This window comes from Hemibagrus wyckioides, linkage group LG19, assembly GCF_019097595.1.
Source record: "Hemibagrus wyckioides isolate EC202008001 linkage group LG19, SWU_Hwy_1.0, whole genome shotgun sequence".
In the NCBI taxonomy this organism is placed as follows: Eukaryota; Metazoa; Chordata; class Actinopteri; order Siluriformes; family Bagridae; genus Hemibagrus; species Hemibagrus wyckioides.
In genome coordinates, this window is record NC_080728.1 from 7,162,913 (window position 1) to 7,184,392 (window position 21,480).

Here is a 21,480-nt window from a genome sequence, read left to right on the forward strand (position 1 = left end):
GTTGCCAGATCCATGTAAATCACGTGTTGTTTTTCCGTAACAAACTGTTCCCTAACAACGATTAAAAAAAAATGGATGCAAACCTGTCCTTTGTACTGTAAGTCCATAAATGTTTAAAAGGAAGATGACTGTATGGAGATTAAGATTGTCCAGTGTTTAATCCTGAGCTCAGGTTAGGATAATGTATGAGTGAGTGTTTGCTTAGGTCCCTGCTATAAACTCAAACCTAGTGTTCCTGGATAAACTCCAGCTCCACCTTGACACTGACCAGGATAAGACACTGAAGAATCAATAAACAAATCATTTCATTGTACCACTTATCTGATCTATCATCAGGTCACGGGGAGCCTGTGCCTATCTCAGGCATCAAGGCAGGAAACACCCTGGACGGAGTGCCAACCCATCGCAGGGTACACACACAATCACACACCACGGGCAATTTAGAGACTCCAATCAGCCTAGAAGCATGTCTTTGGACTGTGGGAGGAAACCGGAGCACCCGGAGGAAACCCACCAAGCACAGGGAGAACATGCAAACTCCACACACACACACACACACACACACAGTGAGCGGGAGCAAGACTCAAACCCAGGACACTGGAGGTGTGAGGTGAAGGTGCTAACCAGTAAGCCACTGTGCCGCCTATAAACAAATCAATAAAAACAAAGTCTAAAAACATATCACAATTCCAAGGAAGTTATAAGGTTACAGTATATGGAAACAACTTTATTTGTACACTGGATACACTGAATATCTGAAGTTTATTTAGTGTAACATGTACTAGTGTCATGTTTTAAACAAAATAAGCTGTTTATAAAAAATGTTTATGCTAAATAATTGGGTTATTTATTGGGATAATAATTCTTCTTCTCCTTCTTCTTCTTCTTCTTCTTCTTCTTCATGGTTACCAGTGTCATATGATGAAAAACTCAACATCTTGATAGGTATTACTGTGATGCGATTTTAAGTTTAAATAGGATAGGATAGGATAGTTTCAATCATAACCCATTACAACATCTCTGGGAAATTAAAGTATGTTACATCACTGGTCAGCGATCATCAATCAAGGATCATAAACAACGTTTTGCAAAAGTAAGTTTAGCTAAATAACACAGAAATTATTCCCTGGCCCCACTTACCACAATAAGCAAAAAAGGCAAGGAAACATTGGTCAGAGGTTTAGATGTCCAGATGTCAGATTATTTAGTTTAAAAATGTTTATTATTTTGGTAAATAACATTGGGTTCATTCAGTTCATTATTAGCTACCATTTTCAAATAATATTAAATCTATACCACTAGTGTAAGGTGTAGTCCCGGTTATGTTAGCTTCGACTTATCTGCAACTTGCTTCAAGACAAACAATTATTGCCTACGCTTTTTGTGACAGATAAGGACCTCAGACAGACTATAGACAAACATGACTGCGCATCAACATGTGATTTTCTGTGGATGCAAATGAATATTTTCACCTGCTAAATTTGTTAGGAAGTATTACTGCAATCCAGATAAGTTGAGTTTGCACAACATGGCAACACAATAGTCATAACCCACGCCCAACATACTAAAGCATGTCAGAGGAACAAGAGCACAATGCCAAACTCAGGGAGTCGCCCTAACTCTATCAGCTACAAATGGTTCTCTGCTGAATTTGAAGGAATTCCTTTAAGAAATGATTTCAGAATTTGGGAATTTGTTTTTACAGAAAACTGTACATGGAATACAGCAGCTTTTTCTGCTAAATGTTTCTTTTGCTTTTCTGACAAAGAAGATCAGTCAGAATCCTAATTTTCACAATACATGTGTAAAGACAGGATGCTGAGATGTTTGTCATCCTCATGCCAGCTATGTTTATACCACTTTGTGTTGCTGTAACTTACATTATATAATAACTGAACTGATATGTATCTGTGCCACCTTCAGATATTTTGATAGCTTTCAGATATTCAGATTTATTCTGTGATACAACATGTGAACCTGGAAACGATGGATATTTGATTATATACATCGTGAAGTGAATCGTTTGTGAACTTCTGCCAACATCTGCTTGTTATCCATTCACATGCAATATTAACACATTAGACTGCTATTTCAGTTATTTAATAACATATGTTACTATTAATGTATAACTGATTTCATCTAACGCCTGGGTTTATTCACAGGGACAAGTGTTTTCTTCCCCCATGCATTCCTGCAAGTACTTTAAAGCAGCAGAAAGCGGTTTTGTTTACGACTTATTGTATATAAATATTTTCTCTTGAAGACAGATCCTTCCTGATGGCTTACAGACTTTTCCCCCTCATTTTTTCCCTGTTCTTTAATGTCACACAAGTTTTGTGAAGTCATGTCATGTCATTATAAATATAAGATCACTTTATAAACTCTATGAAAACAATACCTCTTATCTGATCTATCCTGATTTTCATAAATGTGTGAGAGTTTTAAATAATGCTTATGTTAGTGTATATTTTTTGGGACAGTCTATTAAAATACTCAATGCCTTGATATCATTGTATGCAAGGGAAGGGAGCTCCTTCATCTTCATCATGATTGCCACATGGTACATGAAATATTCCCGACCAATAGTAACTTATTATAGTATCTTATTTTGGCACTTTGACATACTTGCAGCATTTACTGTATATTTAGGGCTTAGTGTATTTTTTTTTTCAAGAAACCTTTATCTATACATTTTTAATACAGTATGTTTCCCTCCTATATTTCTACATTTTTAGATATCCCTCATCCTATATATCATTTTTAAAAACAAATAAACATATTTGTTCATGTCTGTTTATATATATACATATATATATGTATATATATAAATATATGATGGCTAGACTACTGGATCAGAGCATCTCCAAAACTGCAGCTCTTGTGGGGTGCAGTGGTCAGTATCTATCAAAAATGTATCCTTTAAATCCTGTAAGTCCTGTAAATTGCAAGGTGGGGCCTCCATGGGATCTGCTGCTAACATCTTGGTGCCAGATACCACAGCACACCTTCAGGGATCTAGGGGAGTCCATGCCTCAGGGTTGGTCAGGGCCCAACCCAATGTTAGGCAGTTGGTCATAATGTTATGCCTGACTGGTGTACTTCCAGCACATATGGGTGTGATGTTCTGGTGTCCACAAACTTTTGAGTGTATAATGTATAATGTTATTGCACATGTACATATCAGTTATTGCGCCTCCTGTTGGTTAAAGAAAGTACGACACATAACATAATTTGTAGAACAATTTATTTACTTATTTATTTTTAACAATTTTACAAAGTTTTCATAAAACAGACAATCTCAGTTTACAGTCTGATCTGATGTACCCAAGCAGCCACCCAAGCAGAAGCCAAACCAGGGACGATTGAAAGCAGAGATGATTGAACATGTGGAGTCAGATGTGGCTCCTACTTGATCGGAATGAAAACCTGCACCTGCACTAGCCCTTTGTGGATAAGATTCCACACCCCTGGTATATGCGGTCCTCTGTTAATAATGTGGTAGTGATATTATCAGTTACACAATGCAAAACAAAAACAACTACAGTCGGGCCTGTTGAGATGCTCTGCAGAGGTGTTTGTTAAAAAAGTCCAAAATTTTCTCCCATGAGTCTTCTTGTGCATATGAATGCAGTCTTGTCTGTCCACCCCAAAGCATGATCACTGTGAACACACACACATTATATATTGTACATATAAAGTTATTGTTATACACGCAGATTTCTTTACATGACTGTACATACCTTTCTCCTTGCCATCAACCATGAAGTTAGAGGCTCTGTGGTGTGGTGTGTAGGGCGGCTCAATCAGGTGACCTGTACCTGGATAGATGATGACCTCGAGCAAATGCCGATTCCCTGCCTTTTCAGTCATTCTTATCATCTGAGGTCAAAAGAAAGGAAGGTAAAGTTTTTGTAAAAGACTGATCACATGGCACTCATGTCCAATCAATTTTTAAAGCGATAATGCTGACTGTCAAACTAAGGGACTCGGGAACTACCATATTAGACAGGTATGATTACCCTACATAACTTCTACAGTGCATGGGTAGGCATAGAATACCCTGTGTGTGCACGCCCTTATAATAAAATGTGACAGTGATCATTTACAACAGTAATTATCATACACCTTTCATGCGATTTTGATTAATCTCAAACAAGGATCTTCTTTAAGATTTTCGGCACATCCTCATGGTTTCTCTCAACTGCTGAAGCCCTGATCCACAAAGAGGTTTCAATCAGGAGAAGGAGACAAAGTATTTCCAAAACATTAGAAGTACCATGGAACACAGGCCTTCATCATCAACTGGAGAAACTGAGGCACCACAGTGACATCAACAAGAATAAGATATTCTTTCAAAACTGACGAAAGGACAAGATGAAATCTTATCAGGAATACTGCCAAGAAACCTACTGCAGGAATATCTGGCGAGTTCTACTCACTCCCTGCTTGTAACAGCAATCTCTTGGATTCTTGGTTGTAGTAAGGCTAAACTGACACCATTTCTCACAAACATCCAAAAAACAAACAAACGAAAAACCCCATCCAAGACCACCCCAAACCATGTGGTAAAGTATGTTCTAGTCTGATGAACATTTTGGGCATGATTCTAAAACATATGTTTGCTACAAAGATGAAGCAGGTTATCACCCAAAGAAGAGCATAACTATAACGAAGCATGGTGGTGGCAGCATCTCTTCAGCTGGGACTGGGAGAAAGGCTTCAAGTGAACCATGAAAAGCAACAAATACAATCTATTTCATCTTCCAGCATGATAATGACCCAAAGCATAAATCCAAATCAACAATGAAGATGAGCCAAAATTATGTAAAGGCCCATCAGATTTAAACCCAATGAATTCCTGTGAAGGTAGCATTGTGAACAGGAGAGATCCCGTCATTGTGATAGATCTGGAGCATTTTTCACAAGGAAGAGTTGAATACAGTTGGTAGACTGTACATAAAAAGACTGTGTGCTGCTTAAACAAAGTTTTAGTTAAGGGTTGTACACACTTGCGCAACAAGACAGTTACACTATGTAGGCTTACAGGCACAGGCACTGACTATAGCCCTTGTACATTAAAAAACTCTATTTTTTGCTACTACTGCTAACAGTGTTTTAAACCGATGGTATCGTTACTCTGATCAAGTGAACCACTATGAGGATGTGTTAACTGGTAGAGACTCTAGTAGAAAGAAGTGGTCCATTTGTGAAAAGAGGAACTAGCTAACTATAGAACTAAACTATATCATATTTAATCGCTTGAAATGGAGATTTCACAATTAATTACACGTTTGATTTTTTTCAGACACTTAAAGAAGTCTGGATTTGATCTATTTACAATTTGAATACAACCAAACTTCCCCAAGCAATAAAACAAGCAACACTTTGCTTTGCTTGTATGTGACTAATGACAGGAAAACCCCAAGGTCTAAATACTGTAGCTTTCTGTAATAAAAAAAACGATGAATGATATGGCTATAGCCCTATATTGTCTGTGGTCATGCAGGTCTGTGTGAGTTTCCTTACATCTTCAGCTGACTCCAGTGAGGCCCAGTTCTGATCATCATCACCAACAATCATAAGGATAGGACATTTTATCAGGCCAACCTGTGTGCAGTACAATACGGCATAAGGAGTTAACACAAATGCAACACAAAAACTACACACACACACACACAGAGGTATTTTTTTTTTTGAATGAATCAAATTTCAACAACAGGATGAGTAAGATGCTTTCTATTTCTTTTCTTCTAAAAGCTAGAATGCTTCTGGAAAAATTTGCTTACATCCACTTTCTCAGCTGGATCTGTTGGGATGGGCAAGATGATGTCTCTCCAGATGATCTGATTGTTCTCTACACGTGCTTTATAAGCCAATCTAAAAATGATTTTTAAAATCAATAGTTACTTTCAGTCGAAATACAAAAGTAAAGCTCGAAATCATATGCAAACCTCCAACAATTCATTATATCTATCTATATCTATAACTATCACATATTTCAGATTAGTAATATCACTAGTCACCTGCAGATTAGTACAGTAATCACCTGCTATATCGCGGTTCATATATTGCGGTCTCGGTATATCACAGATTTTTATTTGGAACTTAACTAATTTTTTTTGCAGATTTTCCCGGTATATTGCGGTATCCGCAAACCTTGTAGTGAATTGTTTTTATGTTGAAATAAGGTCATTTATTAATAAAAAATATAATCATTAATTAGAAAATATAAACATTAATTAAAATAAAGTAAAATGTTAATAATATATCAAAGCGTAGTGTTGTTTAGGAAAGCGCAGTGCGGGGATGCTGAAAATTAAAATGCAGTACGGCTAGAGGAACGAGTCTGGCCAATCAGAATGCCCCATTCGTTTAATCACGGTTGTGATTGGCTGCTGGCTATGCGTGCAGTTGGGGAAAGGGAAGCAGAATTCTCCAGCATCCCAGTTCTTGGCGTGTCACTGTCCCGAGTGTTTCGCTTTTTGTTTCTGTGTACACTGTATTTTTACGGTTTTTCTGCATTCCCTGTTATGTCGCCCAAACACTCTGCACCTTCTAAGGCTTCTGGCAAGAAACATACATACATACATACATACATACATACATACAGTACTCACTATATATGTGATACTTTTACGAATTTACCCAAAATTCATCTCGCTATATGCTTGCAAATGTTTAAACAATAAAAAGATAGCATTTGGGGGTGGCGTCCGTGTATCGTGGATTTTTGTTTATATGATAAACAGGGGATTACTGTGATATCACACCAGTGGGTCTATGAAAGCTATAAGATAGAAAGAAGGTCTGAGTGAAGCCATGTGTGTGTGTTCACTCTGCTTTAATAACAGAAGATTTGTGATAAGGTTTGCGATGAATATTTGTCATATTTATTCTCAGTTTTCATAATGTACCAACGTTATTGTAAAATTCAAACAATAAACTCTCAAACATGGAACGATATCTTTGCTTTAAAGGTTGCCTTTAGCTGATAAAGGTGTATATTTAGGTGAAGTTAGTAAACTACATATATGGCCCCCCAGTGGTCCAGCGACATGATCCCGCGCTCTCATTGCTGCGGCCCGGGTTCGATTCCCAGGGCGCCATCCCGGCTGCTGAAGAGTTGACTCTCAGTGCCAGTACCAAGCCTGGATAAAAATGGGAGGGTTATGACAGGAAGGGCATCTGGTGTAAAAACCTGTCCCAAATTGATCCGGTACAAAAACAGTGGACCCTGCTAGTGTGCGGGACAAACGCTAAGAAAAAAAAAGTAAGCTACATATATCTCTTTGCCTCCCTTCCTCTTTGTTTATATTTTGTAGCAAAGTCTTGAGTGAACAGCTGTGAGTGCAGCGAATAAATGAAGCAGTTGGCTGAAAAGTATAATTTCTCCTGTTATCAGAAACACATGGGATGCAGATGTCACTGGTGCATGATGGTGTATTATGGTAATGTTGTAATGTTGTCTAATGACTGAATAAATGTTCCCAACTATTTGTATATTATTATCATGTATTTTCATATTTTGGTAACCAAAATAATAATCAATTTAAGCAAATGAGCTAATATTAGTGAGGGTAGGAAAAGTGCACTGAAATGCTGGAGCAGCACATATAATTCCTGTGTACATACGTGTTTAACCCTTTGTAGACTTCAGACAAAGAACTGTGTACAGGTGTGGCGTGACTGCAGCTGATGCATACACAACACCGGGGCTGCAACAAAATCACGTACGAGAGTGTTAACAATCTGTATTGAACCGATAGAATACAGATAGCAAGAAAGAAATGGATCATGTATAAATCTCATGTACAATCAATGTCACAAAAACATGATCATCATTGATCTTGATGTGCTTGCTTTGCTTTTGCTCTAGTATAATCATTGCTCCAGACCTCTGAAGGTGTGCTGTGGTATCTGAAACCAAGATGTTAGCAGCAAGTCTTGTAAATTTACAGTTGGGTCTTCTGGGATTGGACTTGCTTGTTCAATCGATTGGAATTGCTTGTTCAATTGAGCGTTTTTTGGTGATTGAGCCAAAAACGCTCAATCACCTTGAGCTTCTCAAAACATTCCAGACTAATTTTTACAGTGTGTAAGAGGCCACAGATATTAGGGAATACCATTGTCATGAACGGTATCATGAAGTGGTGTACCTGGTCAACAACAAGGCTAGGTGTCATGTGTCAAAGTAATGTGTCTACATGAATGCCAGGAACAAAGTTTCATTGCCAAGAGCATCACAATGCCACCAACAGCTTGCCTTCTTCCTATAGTACATCCTGGTGCCATCTTTTCCCCATGTAAGATACGTGCACACAGCCACCAGTCCACATGATGTAAATGAAAGCATTATTCATCCGACTAGGCCACCTTCTTCCATTGCCTCATGGTCCAGTTCTAATACTCACATGCCAACTATAGGTGATTTTGGTGAACAGGGGTCAGCATTAGGACTCTTACTTGCACCATACACGGCAAACTGTGATGCAGACTTTGTCTTCTGAAACCTTTCTTTTATAGCCAGCATTAACTTCTTCAGCAATTTGTGCTACAGTAGCTCTTCTGTGGGATTGGACCAGATAGACTAGCGTTCACTGTCCAGACACATCAATGAGGCACCCAGGATTGTGGCACTGGTTCACTGGCTATCATTCCTTGGACCATTTTTGGTAGGTACTAACCACTGCTTATCGAGAACACCCCACAAGACGTGCTGTTTCGGTGATGCTCTGATCAATTTAGCCCCATTGATCCTAGCACTTGCCCAATTTTCTTGCTTCTAATTACTCCCTAAAATATCCCACCACTTGACATGTGCCATTGTAAAGAGATAATCAATGTTATAATCAATATTTGGTTGCCCATCCCTGTGGAAAGTCTAAAAGCATATCACTAATAATCATTTTATTTGTTTGTATGTAGAATTGTAAATCACCTTAATGACAGAAGAGTTGGCAGCCATAGATAGAACAACAGAACCGCCGAAAGAGAGGCCCAACAGAGCAATTCTGTCCCTTATGACCATGGGATGCTCCTGTAAGATCTGATACGCTACCTATAAAACAGATAGAAAAACATCCATGTCATTTATGTTCATGAGGTGGTGAGCTCTTGAGAATGTAGGTTCTCTCGTCAGGGAAAGCTTTCTCACAAAATGCCTTTTTAGTCAAAATGTTGAATAAAAATATACTGAAATATATATATATATATTGAAATTATATTGGCAACAAACAAAAATGTGCAGATATGTTGTGGCAGATATAAACACATGCACACAGAAAATAGTAGGTAGTTACAGTAGGCAAAAGTCACTGGACTGGACTTTGCCCCCGGTTTTACTAACATTGTGCAACTCTTTCATGCTGCATGGTCTATGAATGACTAAGGCTGGCTACACACTAGACGATTTTCAAATCTTCAACACGGGAGGCTACAAACATGAGGACAATTTTAACCGATTTTTAACATTATAATCCTCTGAATGCACACCCTAGACGATTCGACTAGACTGCACGATCACACACCTGCCGTTTGTAGTAACGATTTCATGCTGCCCATTTCACAGACACTAGATTTTATAGGAACTCGAGTGATCAAACACGGCTCTAGATGAAGAACAAATATAGAATTTTGCAGCAAAAAAGAAAATATGAAAATATGGGTGAACTCCTTGCTGAGAAGATGGTATAGGTGCTCCATTTGGCTTGAGTTGTGTTGTAATGCACTGCTATGTTTGTTGAGCTGTAAAAGTACACAGCATCCTGTGCGTGCTGCTTCCCGGCTGTCAGAGTCTCCCTGATCAGGAATCGTAAATATCAAACGTGATCAGGAGCAATAAAGTAATCATAATGACACCATTTACCTAAAACAATCAGTTGCAATAAGCCTTGAATCTGGCCATGTCCCCACAATCACTGGAGGGAGCAAATCAGACCCAAAATCGGGCATATAACGGTCTAGTGTATAACCAGCGTAATATTCAAAATTGGACACCTGATTTATTTCCATAGGAGAAGTCCATTTTCTTAACAGATTAATGTGTTGATTTACACTCTTTCGTAGAAGATTTTGGTTTTCTTTCAACAGGAACAACTAGACTGAAATAGGTGAACATATTTCGCACACCCTAAGCATGATAATAAAGCTTCCTGTGCACCTTTCAGGCTTGAATGTATGTACGTGCAAACAATGAAATCATAAGAAGCTTTGGGTTGAGTTACCTCAAAGTAATTACCATCAACTTTTTTGACTTCCTCTAGAAACAGATACTCTAAGGCAAAAGCAGCAAAGCCATGTGAAGCCAGTAGGACAGCTCGATACTCCACCAGGCCACCACCTCCTCCCCACATGTCCAACACACATGGAAACGGGCCAGGACCTGGAAAAACATGAAGAGCATGTTAGTTATAAGTGGTTATTATTACTATAATAATAATAATAATAATAATAATAATAATAATTATTATTATTATTATTATTATTATTATTATTATTATTATTATTATATAATATATAATATTATTATTGATAGTAATAGTAGTAGCAGTAGTGATAGTTAATCTTCATCATTTCCTTTCAGTACTGAATATGCTTTTTAATTTTGCCCAGGCTACAGTGTAAAAAAAATCCTAATTTTACAGAAAATAACTCTAATTTTTTTTACAATAGTTTCCCGTTATTTAAAATTATATTTAAAAAGGAAACATCTGTAAAATTACAGTGTTTTTCTGTAAAATATTTAAGAAAAATGTATGTAAAATGATTGTTTTTGCACTTTATTTGAATGAACGTATTTTACTTAAATTTTACGGTTTTTGTTTGGCAGCCACTGCTGCCAGTGACTTGACCGTTTTTTTACGAGATTTTTTTTTACAGTGTCTATATATAGATCATATTGAGTAGGGGCAAGTTAGTAGCTCCAGTGTCTCTGAGCTCCAGGTATTGGGTGTGTAAAGTTTTGCATGCGTGTCCTGCCAGTTCATAGGTCTCCTCCGGGTGCTTAGGTTTTACATTTACTCACATGGTTAATGATCCAAAGCAACATACATTTAAAACTGAGCAGGTAACAGTGGAAGATGGTGATACTGAGATCTCACAAGGTAACTTCTACTCAGTGCTCAGTGTTTGTGAGTTGTATACCTGGAGGGAAGAAAAAAGTTCCCTGGACTCCTTTCTCACGTACATCGATCCTCTGCACACCAGGAGCCATGTACCACCTTTCTATGATGACGGTCACTAACGGTCTGAGTTGGTTAAAACCTTGAGCGATGTGTCCATTATACACAGAAATGTGGAATATCATTGGTGAGAGGACATCTCGCTTTCGCAACCTAAATAAACAGATTGAGACTGATTACACGAGTGCACACAAATAAAAAACTGTTTAAATAAACATTACATGAAATGGCTCATTCTTTAGAAATCTTTAGCATCCTGGTTGATGATGACCCCAGTCATGCAAACAAATAAATACATAAATGCCTATAAGAGCACAAAATGTTTTTTGATCATCCCAGTCTCTGCATTAGGACCAGTGGACAAAATTGGAGACAGTGAACAAATACAAAGGAGCATGAAAAGTTCTAAAACAAGACTTGTTTTAGTTGGCAAGGTTGTGTTTTGTATTAAAAAAAGCACAACTCTGTGAAAATAATTTTCATATTTGAGCATTAAATGTGCACATAAATTATAACTGCAGTATATTTGTGTTTTTAATTTGCACAAAAATTTACTTGATTAAATGCTGTAACTTACCTTAGTCCCGTTCGGCTACCTGGTACTGGCCTCAGGCTCCACATCAGGGCCATGGGCTCCACACCTGTATACGTGCCTCCCACACTGGAGTCCTTTGCCACTGTGTGCACACAAATTCACATATAACAATCTGTAAAGGCTGAATTATATGAAATTTGAGTTGCTGACCCCTATTCGGGGTCTCCACAGCAGATCATTTGGTCCTCATGTTTCAATTTGGCACAGGTTTTACGCCTGATGCCCTTCCTGACACAACCCTCCTATATAATCTGGGCTTGGGACCGGCACTAAGACTTAACTCTTCAGTGGCCGAGTTAGCTCACTGCCCAGGAATTGAACCCGGGCCACGGCAATGAAAACGCGGGATCCTGTCTCTGGACTAAATCGTGCACTGTTTTGGTATCAAAGTTTTGCTTGCATGTTCTGTTTGCTCCTACTTTAACCTCAGTGAACCTACATACTATGACATCTCGTTTTGGTCATTCTACCCACGAGGGTTTCAGGATTCTTCCACCACAAGCTAAACTAACATTACGGCTCCATTTGGGTCTCGTTTTATGGTACTAGATATGGATAAAAAGGTTTCAATACTTTTTAAAATACTATAAGTAATATACTGATGTGTATTGAATATGTATTCACTGCTGTTAGTTAAGAGTACTTGATCCCACTCCTCCAATATAAGGCTTCTGTGAGAATTTTAATGTTTTGTATTGTTCATCACAGTGTCTCATATGCTACTCCATTACAGTTATTAGTGTGTATTTTAGCTGTAATGACACTCATTTGTAGTTTGACTAAATGCTTATTGACCAGAACAAAACCAGCTACTTTATCCACCTATCATGCTGAATTTACAGCTTCCTCTCTATTTGAAAAGGACTTCTGTTTAATGTGCATTATTGTTGAAACCATGAGTAGCTATACTCACAGTGATTGCAAGTTGCTCTGTTAAATAAACAGGTCCAAAGGTAAAGTTATATCTATATCTCCCAGCTCTAACTCTATATAAGCACATTAAAATGTGAGTCTGCACATATGCTTACAATCTTCTGAGTTTTCTAAAACCCTGTTGAACCCAGTTCTGAATGGATTACATTTATACTGGAAGGTGGGGTAATGTAATTATTATGAAATAAAACAATCTGTGAGAATAATCTGATTCTGTGAGAATTTTACAGACTGTGACTACAGGCATCTGGAAAGTTTACACACTGCTGTTTACCTTCTATAAAATGACCTACAGGAATAACCCCTATGCCACGGACGCACCAACCACAGCCACTCAGCCACGCCCCTAATCACCAGAGTTATAGCACTGACACCTGCACCCAATCACCAGTACTCTATAATACACCTCCACTCCACTAACTCACCGGCTGTTATTATGGTTGCTACCTTAATGTCTTCTCTTCCTGACTGTGTCGTTTCTAAGTTTGCCTTCGTTCATCCCGCCAAGCTCGTCCCCAGCGACCTCTATACGTTTGTCCTCCAATGCGGGTTACAGATAAGACTACTTTCTGTTTTCTCTTCTATAACATCGCCTTATCTCTGCTCGTGCTATTTAAATAATGAAAACTGTATTTACTTGTTCTGCATGTGTTTCTGCATATTTGTGTGTGTGGTATGTGTGTATACATATATCTATACACACAAAAACTCACTGTTAAAGGATCTGTTGTCAAAAAGGTTTTCACACTTCTTTTTAATTACACTCCAAAAAGCTCTTTTTTAAATATATGATACAAGTTTAAAATGCTGAACAATAAAATGCAGATGCCAAGGATATTTCAGAAAAGTGATGCATGCAACCAATCCCTTATCACCACTTTTTTTCCACAACCAATCACTGATCATAACCGTTTCCCAACGACCAGTTACTGATTACCATGTTTCACAATGACCAGTTACTGATTATAATTTCACAATGACCAATTACTTTTCCCAATGACTAATTACTGCTGATTATCATTGTTTGGCTCATGCATCTCTTGTTTTAAAGTGGCTTTTTGGAGATATGTAGGAGTAATAAAAGCAAGTAGCCCTTTCCTTCATGACTTCTCAACATTCACAACTATTAAAGCTTCTGTCCGTCTGCATTCATGACGGAAACTGTTTATTGTTTTGCAAAAGTTTAAAAAATTAAATTATGATCTCATCTGACTTATATTATGCATTATATAATGCATTCCATTATATTCTAAGTGATAATCTTCCTTTTTTCATGTACCCATACTCTGTGCCAGTGGTCATGATGAATAAATAAACATGGATAGAGATGTATCTTGAGACGTCTAGGGCTCATTCTATAATTACGGGTACATTTCAGGTCAACCAAAAAGTGAATAAATCAGTATTGTTTTTTGATAAATAAACTAGATGTTTCTGTAATATATCCCCCTAATGTGCTAAAATAAATAATTAAGCTTAAGCTCTAGTGACAAGTTTTTTAGTCCATTCTCCATTGGTTTTGAGATTTTCTGTCTAAGTGATCTGAAAATATGAATTTTTAACCTTGTAATGGACATTCTGTGGGATGTTATCGTGACAGATAAATATTGTTTTCAACATAAATTCGCATAACGTTGAATTTAGAGATATTCATCATGCATCAGACTTCCCTCTCCAAACATACCCCCCATCTTTTTTGTTAGTATAGCCAACAGTTAAAAGATTTATGGTGCAAAAACCACATATAACACAGCATTGTTTGCAAAATAAATGATGTGATCTATTTACTTTTTGTATTAAATGAAGAAGAAATATGGTCCAATATAAAATTCATCATTGCTTTAAGTAAGTAGTAGTAAAATTGATCAATACAGCCCATGTACATGACATGTACCCCTAATTATAGAATGAGCCCTATAGACTTTCCCCTGTTTACTTTAGCTACTTTCTTCTGAAGGCAATACTGGAGACCACAACAGGCTCTTATAATAAAGCCAAAATAGCTTGCATTTTGGTGTGACAGCCATGTGTACATTATGAAGATGTCCTCAACAGAAAAGTGTGTGTGTGTGTGTGTGTTGAGATCAGGAAAAAAGTTTGTACCCGATACACTGCCATGCTCGTCGCTCACATAATGTCCGAATGCTTCCCACATGTCCATGTCCTCTGAATGATGCAGAGAGTGAAGGGTCACCTCCTGCATCGGGTTCAAATTTGTCACGACGATCCGTAGTTTTTCGTCCACGAGTCCCCGAGTGGGCTCAACCGAGAGTAAAGGACGCGGGCAGCCGGCCACCATCCGGATCGGAGCCCTGACCAGAGGAGAAAAAAGAAAACAACACGGAAGCACGCCATTAATGATTGCGTATAGTCTAACAGAAGCTCTTACTACTGTAAACCTGAAGAACTTTACCTGTTTGCAGGTAACATCTTGTTTATAATGCTCGCGCCACAAGCCTTTGCAAATACATGAAAAGACTTCCGGCTACACACAATACTGTTGAACCTGAGAATGCGGAAATGACGCGTGCTGTGGAGCAAAGCAAGAGTTCAGGCACTGAACCCACAGATTTAAGGAAAATAATGCATTTTCTCCCCACATTATAACGCATTAGCTGATCTCGCATTTATCCAGTCGGTAGTGGTGTTTTATGTAGCCAGCTTTATCTTTAACACCACTGATGTTGGACGAGAAGGTCTGGCTCACAGTCTCAGCTCCAATTCATCCCAAAGGTGTTCTATCAGGTTGAGGTCAGGACTCTGTGCAGGCCAGTCAAGTTCCTCCGCACCAAACTCACTCATTACTTTGTGCACTGGTGTGCAGTCATGTTGGAACAGGAAGGGGTCATCCCCAAACTGTTCCCACAAAGTTGGGAGCATGAAATTGTCCAAAATGTCTTGGTAGGCTGAAGCATTAAGAGTTCCTTTCACTGGAACTAAGGGGCCAAGCCCAACTCCTTTGAGGTGTCCCAAAACTTTTGGCAATATAGTGTAGCTTAACTAGATAATATGGTGAGCATGAATTCAGCAAGGTTGTTCCATGGTTAATTCAGCCGATACACACATGGTTTGTTAGAAAGGGCGTCAGTGACGGGTGATAAGATCAGCAGCATAAACCTTGGATGCATTATAACCTTCATGATGGCAGGATTTATTTACTGCAGGACTGTTAGACTGTATTAGTTTAAGCATGATGTACCTAATAAATAGGCAGCTGCTTATATGCTTCATAGAAATACTAACACTGTAAATTGTAAATCTCTTCTTGTAGAAGAGGTCGAAAGGGTCTCTATGAAGAAGGAAAACCTTCTCTGCCATCTGTCTGGATATATTATATAATAAAATATTTTGTTTATTTGAGATATTTTGCAAATATATTGACAACTTTCTTGGGTTAAATTGAGCATTCATTGATATTCACATGTTTTTGCATGCTTATGTGAATGTTGTACATTAGATAACATTAGGAGGTTATTATGACCATAGACCCACCAGAAAAAGATTAATGCATACATGCTGTAAATGTATTCTTGAGCAAGCTCCATTTCCTCACAAATTAACACAGAATAAATGAATAATGCTGTCTCTCCATCACTCCCCAGAACTGCTACTATAAATGTAGTCAGCACATTGTGTTAATATGTACCGAGAATTGAATCCCAACAAGTTGATTTGTGAATGTTTTTGTTTGTTTGTTTGTGTTTATCCATAAACAGATTCACAGCCTAGTCTCTTACCTTTTTTAATTGAAATAAGTGATGTACCCACTTTCCTCTTTGTCAATGTTTTCATTTTATTTTTTTTTTGTATTTATTTATCAGTTTCATCCCTCTTTCTGTTATATTCTTGTCGTAAAGTTCTTGCATGAAATAAAGGTAGTGTGAATAATCTTAATGAAAAGATCATTTTGATAATCGCAAGATTTCCTTGACAACAGACAGATCAATACAAATGACTTCGGGTTGACTCTCAGAGGTTAGTTCAAGAGTCCATCCTCAGTGGTTAGTTGAGCCCGAGTACACTGCGTCACCGAAAAGAACTGAAAGTATTGGGCATTTCAAGTCAAGTCAAGGAGCATCTATTGTCATATTGTCATTTTAATATATACAGCTAGTACAGTAAAATGAAACAACATTCCTCCAGGATCATAGTGCTACATAAAACACAGAACTACAGGAGACAACACAGAACTACAGGAGACAACACAGAATGATGTACACTACACGGTAAGTGTAATTCTAGTCAAATTGAAATATATATAAAGAAATAAACAAATTCTGAATACATCTATCTAATCTTTACATGATATATTTTGTTTTTGTTTATTATTCAAATTAACCTTTCTCCATTATACATTGTGTGTAACACTTTCATAAGCAATAATGAGTAATCTTCTTTCCCCTTCAGGGGTGGCCACAGCGAATCATCTCTCTCCACCTATCCCTATCTTCTGCATCCTCAACACTTGCACCCACTAGCTTCATATCCTCATTTATTACATCCATATACCTCCTCTTTGGCCTTCCTCTTTGCCTCCTGCCTGGCAGCTCCATGTCCAACATTCTCCTACCAATATACTCACTCTCCCTCCTCTGAACATGTCTAAACCATCTTAATCTGTCCTCCCTAACCTTGTCCCCCAGACGTCCAACATGAGCCGTCCCTCTGATGTACTCGTTCCTAATCCTGTCCAACCTTGTCACTCCCAAAGAGAACCTCACAATAATGAGTAATAATAAGTCATAATGTGTAATTAAAAGTAAGTAATGAGTAATAAGTCATAATGTGTAATTAAAAGTAAATAATGAGTAATAATAAGTCATAATGTGTAATAAAGAGTAAATAATTTTTTTTATATAGCTTGTTTCATCATGGTTAAATCATTTAAAATATAACTGAAATTGTTTTACGTTGTAAAGCAGAAGAAAAAAAAAGTAATAGAGTAATAGAAAAGGTTTTAAAAAGCCAAATATAATATTGTAATAATTAATAGCAGTGACAAAGAGTAATGAACATATTTTTGCAATGTATCCAATAACAAACATAAAAATAAATAAAAGGTTTAATATATTATTATAGATAATCTAGTATTAAGTAAGTAATGAGTGTTATTCATGTGTTTGGGTCAGCATGTCCACTACACCCGCAGAATTCACCCTGTTGAATTTACAATAAAGCTCTGGGGTTGTTAATGTACTGGTTGAAAATGTTTTTTCAGTAACTCCCTCTGCTCAAGGTCACAGAGGATATGCAGCTTTTCTCAGAAACACCCGACTCATATACTTTTTATAGAGGCTTTTCACATTGTTTTGATGGAAAATGGTATGAAACATGATTGTTTATAATAACATTTATATTTTAATGAAAAGTATTTTTAAGTCAAAAACATGGGAAAAAAAAGAAATGTAATTTTAGCAAATTTGCTTAACAAATACCAATGTGCTTACACAAATGTATGCTTAAGCTGCTGAAGGCACTAAGGCCTGAAGGCACTAAGAAGAGACTTCAGAGATGCCGTTTTTCATGCAAAACCTTCGCCTTCATGCATGTCAAACCTTTAATAAATATGGGAACACTTGGAAGAAGGCAGAAGAATTCAGTGATGGACCCCAGCCAAAGGTCATGGGGTTGTGGTGCATCACAGGGCACTTTTACACTAAATTCTTCAGAGAGTGAGCAGACAAGTTAGCTTTTGGCTGTGAGCAATCTTAGTAGCTATGAGAGTATATGTTGGATATCCGGAAACACATATCCATTAAAAATCCCCGCTGTATCACAACCTATGGCCTGGAACCAACCAGTAACTCCCCAGTGACTCAAATGCGGCTGGCTCTTGTAGAATTTAGAAGGAAAATCGTCAACGTACTGTTTGAACTCGTTATGACTCATGACAATGCCACAGTGGTGTGGCACAAAGATCACATCAGTGTTTTACCATTAATAATTGCAGGATTACATAATAGCAGTATGTAAAAAAAACAGATACAAAAACAGATAAACTTGCAAGTTGCAACAGTTGATGTGTTTCTTCTTTTTTATTTAAAATTAACTGAAACCAAAGACATCAACCTAAAATTAACCAAATTCTTGCCTCATGATAAAGTTCTTAGAACACACACACACACACACACACACTCACTCACACACATTGTGATCTCCAAAGATCTTTTGACCGGTTTTACCCTTTTGATAAGCTGATAAATTTCTCATGAATTTCCAGAAAATTTTTTCCTGTTTTCATACTAACCTAGGCCCAAACCTAGATAAGTAATGCTTGAAGTTCTGGTCCATATTGTGTCTGGTCAAGAGTGTGGTCTGAGTTGATGAAGTATCTATGAAGCTACATTTTGACTTGTTCAACTGAAGACATTCATTTTCAGTAAATTGAAAATTAAGAAGCTCTCTTAACTCTGATTTACAGGATGTGGAAAATAAATGCAGGACTTCCTTCAGAGGCAGTTGGTGGTTGTTAGCAGGCAAGACCAGTAAGACCAGTCAGTCAATCAACGTTACTTTGCCAAGAGAGCTGAAAAAGAACTGATTTTACTCCATGACTTTTGAATTAAATCAGTCTTTGGCCTCCTGTTCTGAATCAAAAATCCTGAAGCAGTCTCTCCTCATAAGTAAGCAACAAATATCAGTAGAGTCTGCCATGTTGTATCAGTGTTTACGGTTAGAATCCTGTCAGCCATGTTCATTACTGTTTCAGTGACTGGCAGAAGCTGTACTTCTGGTTTGGGCAAAATGCATTTAAAAAGAGCATGCACTCTTAAAAATAAAGGTACAAGGAAGAGACAATAATGCGTTTTCACAGTGATGCCATAGAAGAACCATCTTTGGTTCTGCAAAGAACTTGGTTCTTAAAAGAACCTCCTTTTCTTAGTGCCATAAAGAAACTTTTTTTTAATTTAAGGAACGTTTTGTGCAATGGAAACATTTTGTTGATGTCAAATTGCAACATACACCCTGACAAAGAACAGTTTTTTTTTTTTTTTTTTTTTTTTTACCATTTATTTATTTAGTTTTAAACATTAATGTTTTTTTAAGCAATATATTTGTTGCAATGGAACTTAAAATCCATTTAAGTTCACAAGCTCGATAGGGCACGATATGGTAAAGAAGGAACAGTAAATGTTTACAGCGTTTATCCACCATTATCCACTCACAGAAGTCTCTATTCACAATGAATATACTGTTACTGCTTCACTAATCCATGGACTAAGTAAAACTAGAATGTTGCATTTCCAGAAGAAAATGCGAGTGATTGTGAATATGTTGCTTAAACTATTGCAAGACATGCTCAAATAATATATAAAAGCTAAAGTCACAGTTTAAAAGGTTTAAGGTAGTTTATGTGTAGAGTAAGAATTCAAGCTGTAGGAACACTTTAAAGATGATGCGTCCTTAAAAAACCCTCTTCCCTCACTCTAGCTGACGTCACACACACACACACACACACACAGTAGCGGTCTGAAGTCCGTGAAAAATACATTTAAACGTTTATTAGACGTAATAGCACACCTAAGCAGCATTTTAGCGTTGAAAGCATGTTTCTAGCTATTACCGTTTAAGACATATGTTGCTTAAACTATTGCAAGAACTATTGCAAGAATATATAAATACAACTCGAACCCGGGTCTCCCTCATCGGAAGCGGGTGCGCTTCCAAATAATTACCAAGTAATAGCACACTTAAGCACAATATGAGCAACATTTTAGCGTTGGAACTATCTATCTATCTATCTATCTATCTATCTATCTATCTATCTATCTATCTATATATATATATATATATATATATATATATATATATATATATATATATATATATATATATATATATATACACACACACACACACACACACACACACACACACACATATGTATATATATATATGTATATATATATATATATATATATATATATATATTATATGTTGCTTAAACTACTGCGAGAAATTCTGAAATAATATAAACACAACTCCGAGCGGGTCTCGAACCCGGGTCTCCATAATAATAATAATAAATAGTGACGATAACAAGAGTGCGATTGCTTACGCAATCAGACTAATGACAGTCTAAACACAGTTTTTGGGAGGTGTTAGCAACAAATGCATTGACAAAAAAAGAATTAAGAAAAACCCTTTTAAGTGCTAGTTTAAGTCATTCAGAAAGAGGTACTTGAGGTAACAGAGACAGTAACAGAGACAGGGTAATGATTTTGCTACAATAAGCAATAAGTACAATAGGCAATAAGTACAATAAGCAATAAGGCATTTATACTTATTTACAGTTGTGTTGAAACCTTATCGTCAAAACACAAAAACTTTTTAAGTGCTAGTTTTAGTTTAAAAAGGTTTAGGTATAGATACACTTACATATACATGGTTTAAAGGCAGCCAGTGACTCAGCTGTTTGGGAATCTAGGGGAAGTTCAATCCACTACCTAAGTGCCAAATCTGATGGCAGTGACATGAAACCAGTGGGGTGGGGTGGGAGGATTTAGGAAGGTTGTACATTCTGTCATGCAGCTATGTTCTGGTTCAGTTACAATGGTTGAATGTCACTCAGAGGTAGATCTGCCAGCAGTGAGCTGCAGTAGTACAATCTTAAAATAAAACATACAAGTAAACAACCACCTGATTGGCCTGTGTGGATAAAAATGGCAACAAATTTCTGATATTATAAAGGAGAAATTAACATGAGCCTGACAGATTAGCAGTGTGTGAAGAAAAAGACAGCTCGTGGTTGCCCTCAGGTTGTTTGAAATG

At 37.2% G+C, this 21,480-nt stretch overlaps 1 protein-coding gene across 2 annotated transcripts; it reads right to left on the bottom strand.

The window, feature by feature from the left end:
* Positions 1 to 3,227: 3,227 nt before the first annotated feature.
* Positions 3,228 to 21,196, bottom strand: LOC131370206 (peroxisomal succinyl-coenzyme A thioesterase-like). 2 transcript variants are annotated; one of them, XM_058417400.1, is made up of 12 exons: positions 21,088 to 21,196; positions 15,122 to 15,238; positions 14,812 to 15,020; positions 11,758 to 11,857; positions 11,143 to 11,333; positions 10,224 to 10,381; positions 8,939 to 9,058; positions 7,633 to 7,715; positions 5,787 to 5,877; positions 5,527 to 5,607; positions 3,741 to 3,879; positions 3,228 to 3,660 (listed from the first exon to the last, which is right to left on the bottom strand). In XM_058417400.1, the coding sequence occupies exons 1-12, from the start codon at positions 21,093 to 21,095 to the stop codon at positions 3,539 to 3,541; spliced, it is 1,419 nt and encodes a 472-aa protein (XP_058273383.1). In that variant the 5' UTR covers positions 21,096 to 21,196; the 3' UTR covers positions 3,228 to 3,538. The 2 variants fall into 2 exon arrangements, with proteins under 2 accessions (XP_058273383.1, XP_058273384.1); XM_058417401.1 differs by lacking the exon at positions 15,122 to 15,238 and having other exon boundaries at positions 21,088 to 21,181.
* Positions 21,197 to 21,480: the final 284 nt, after the last annotated feature.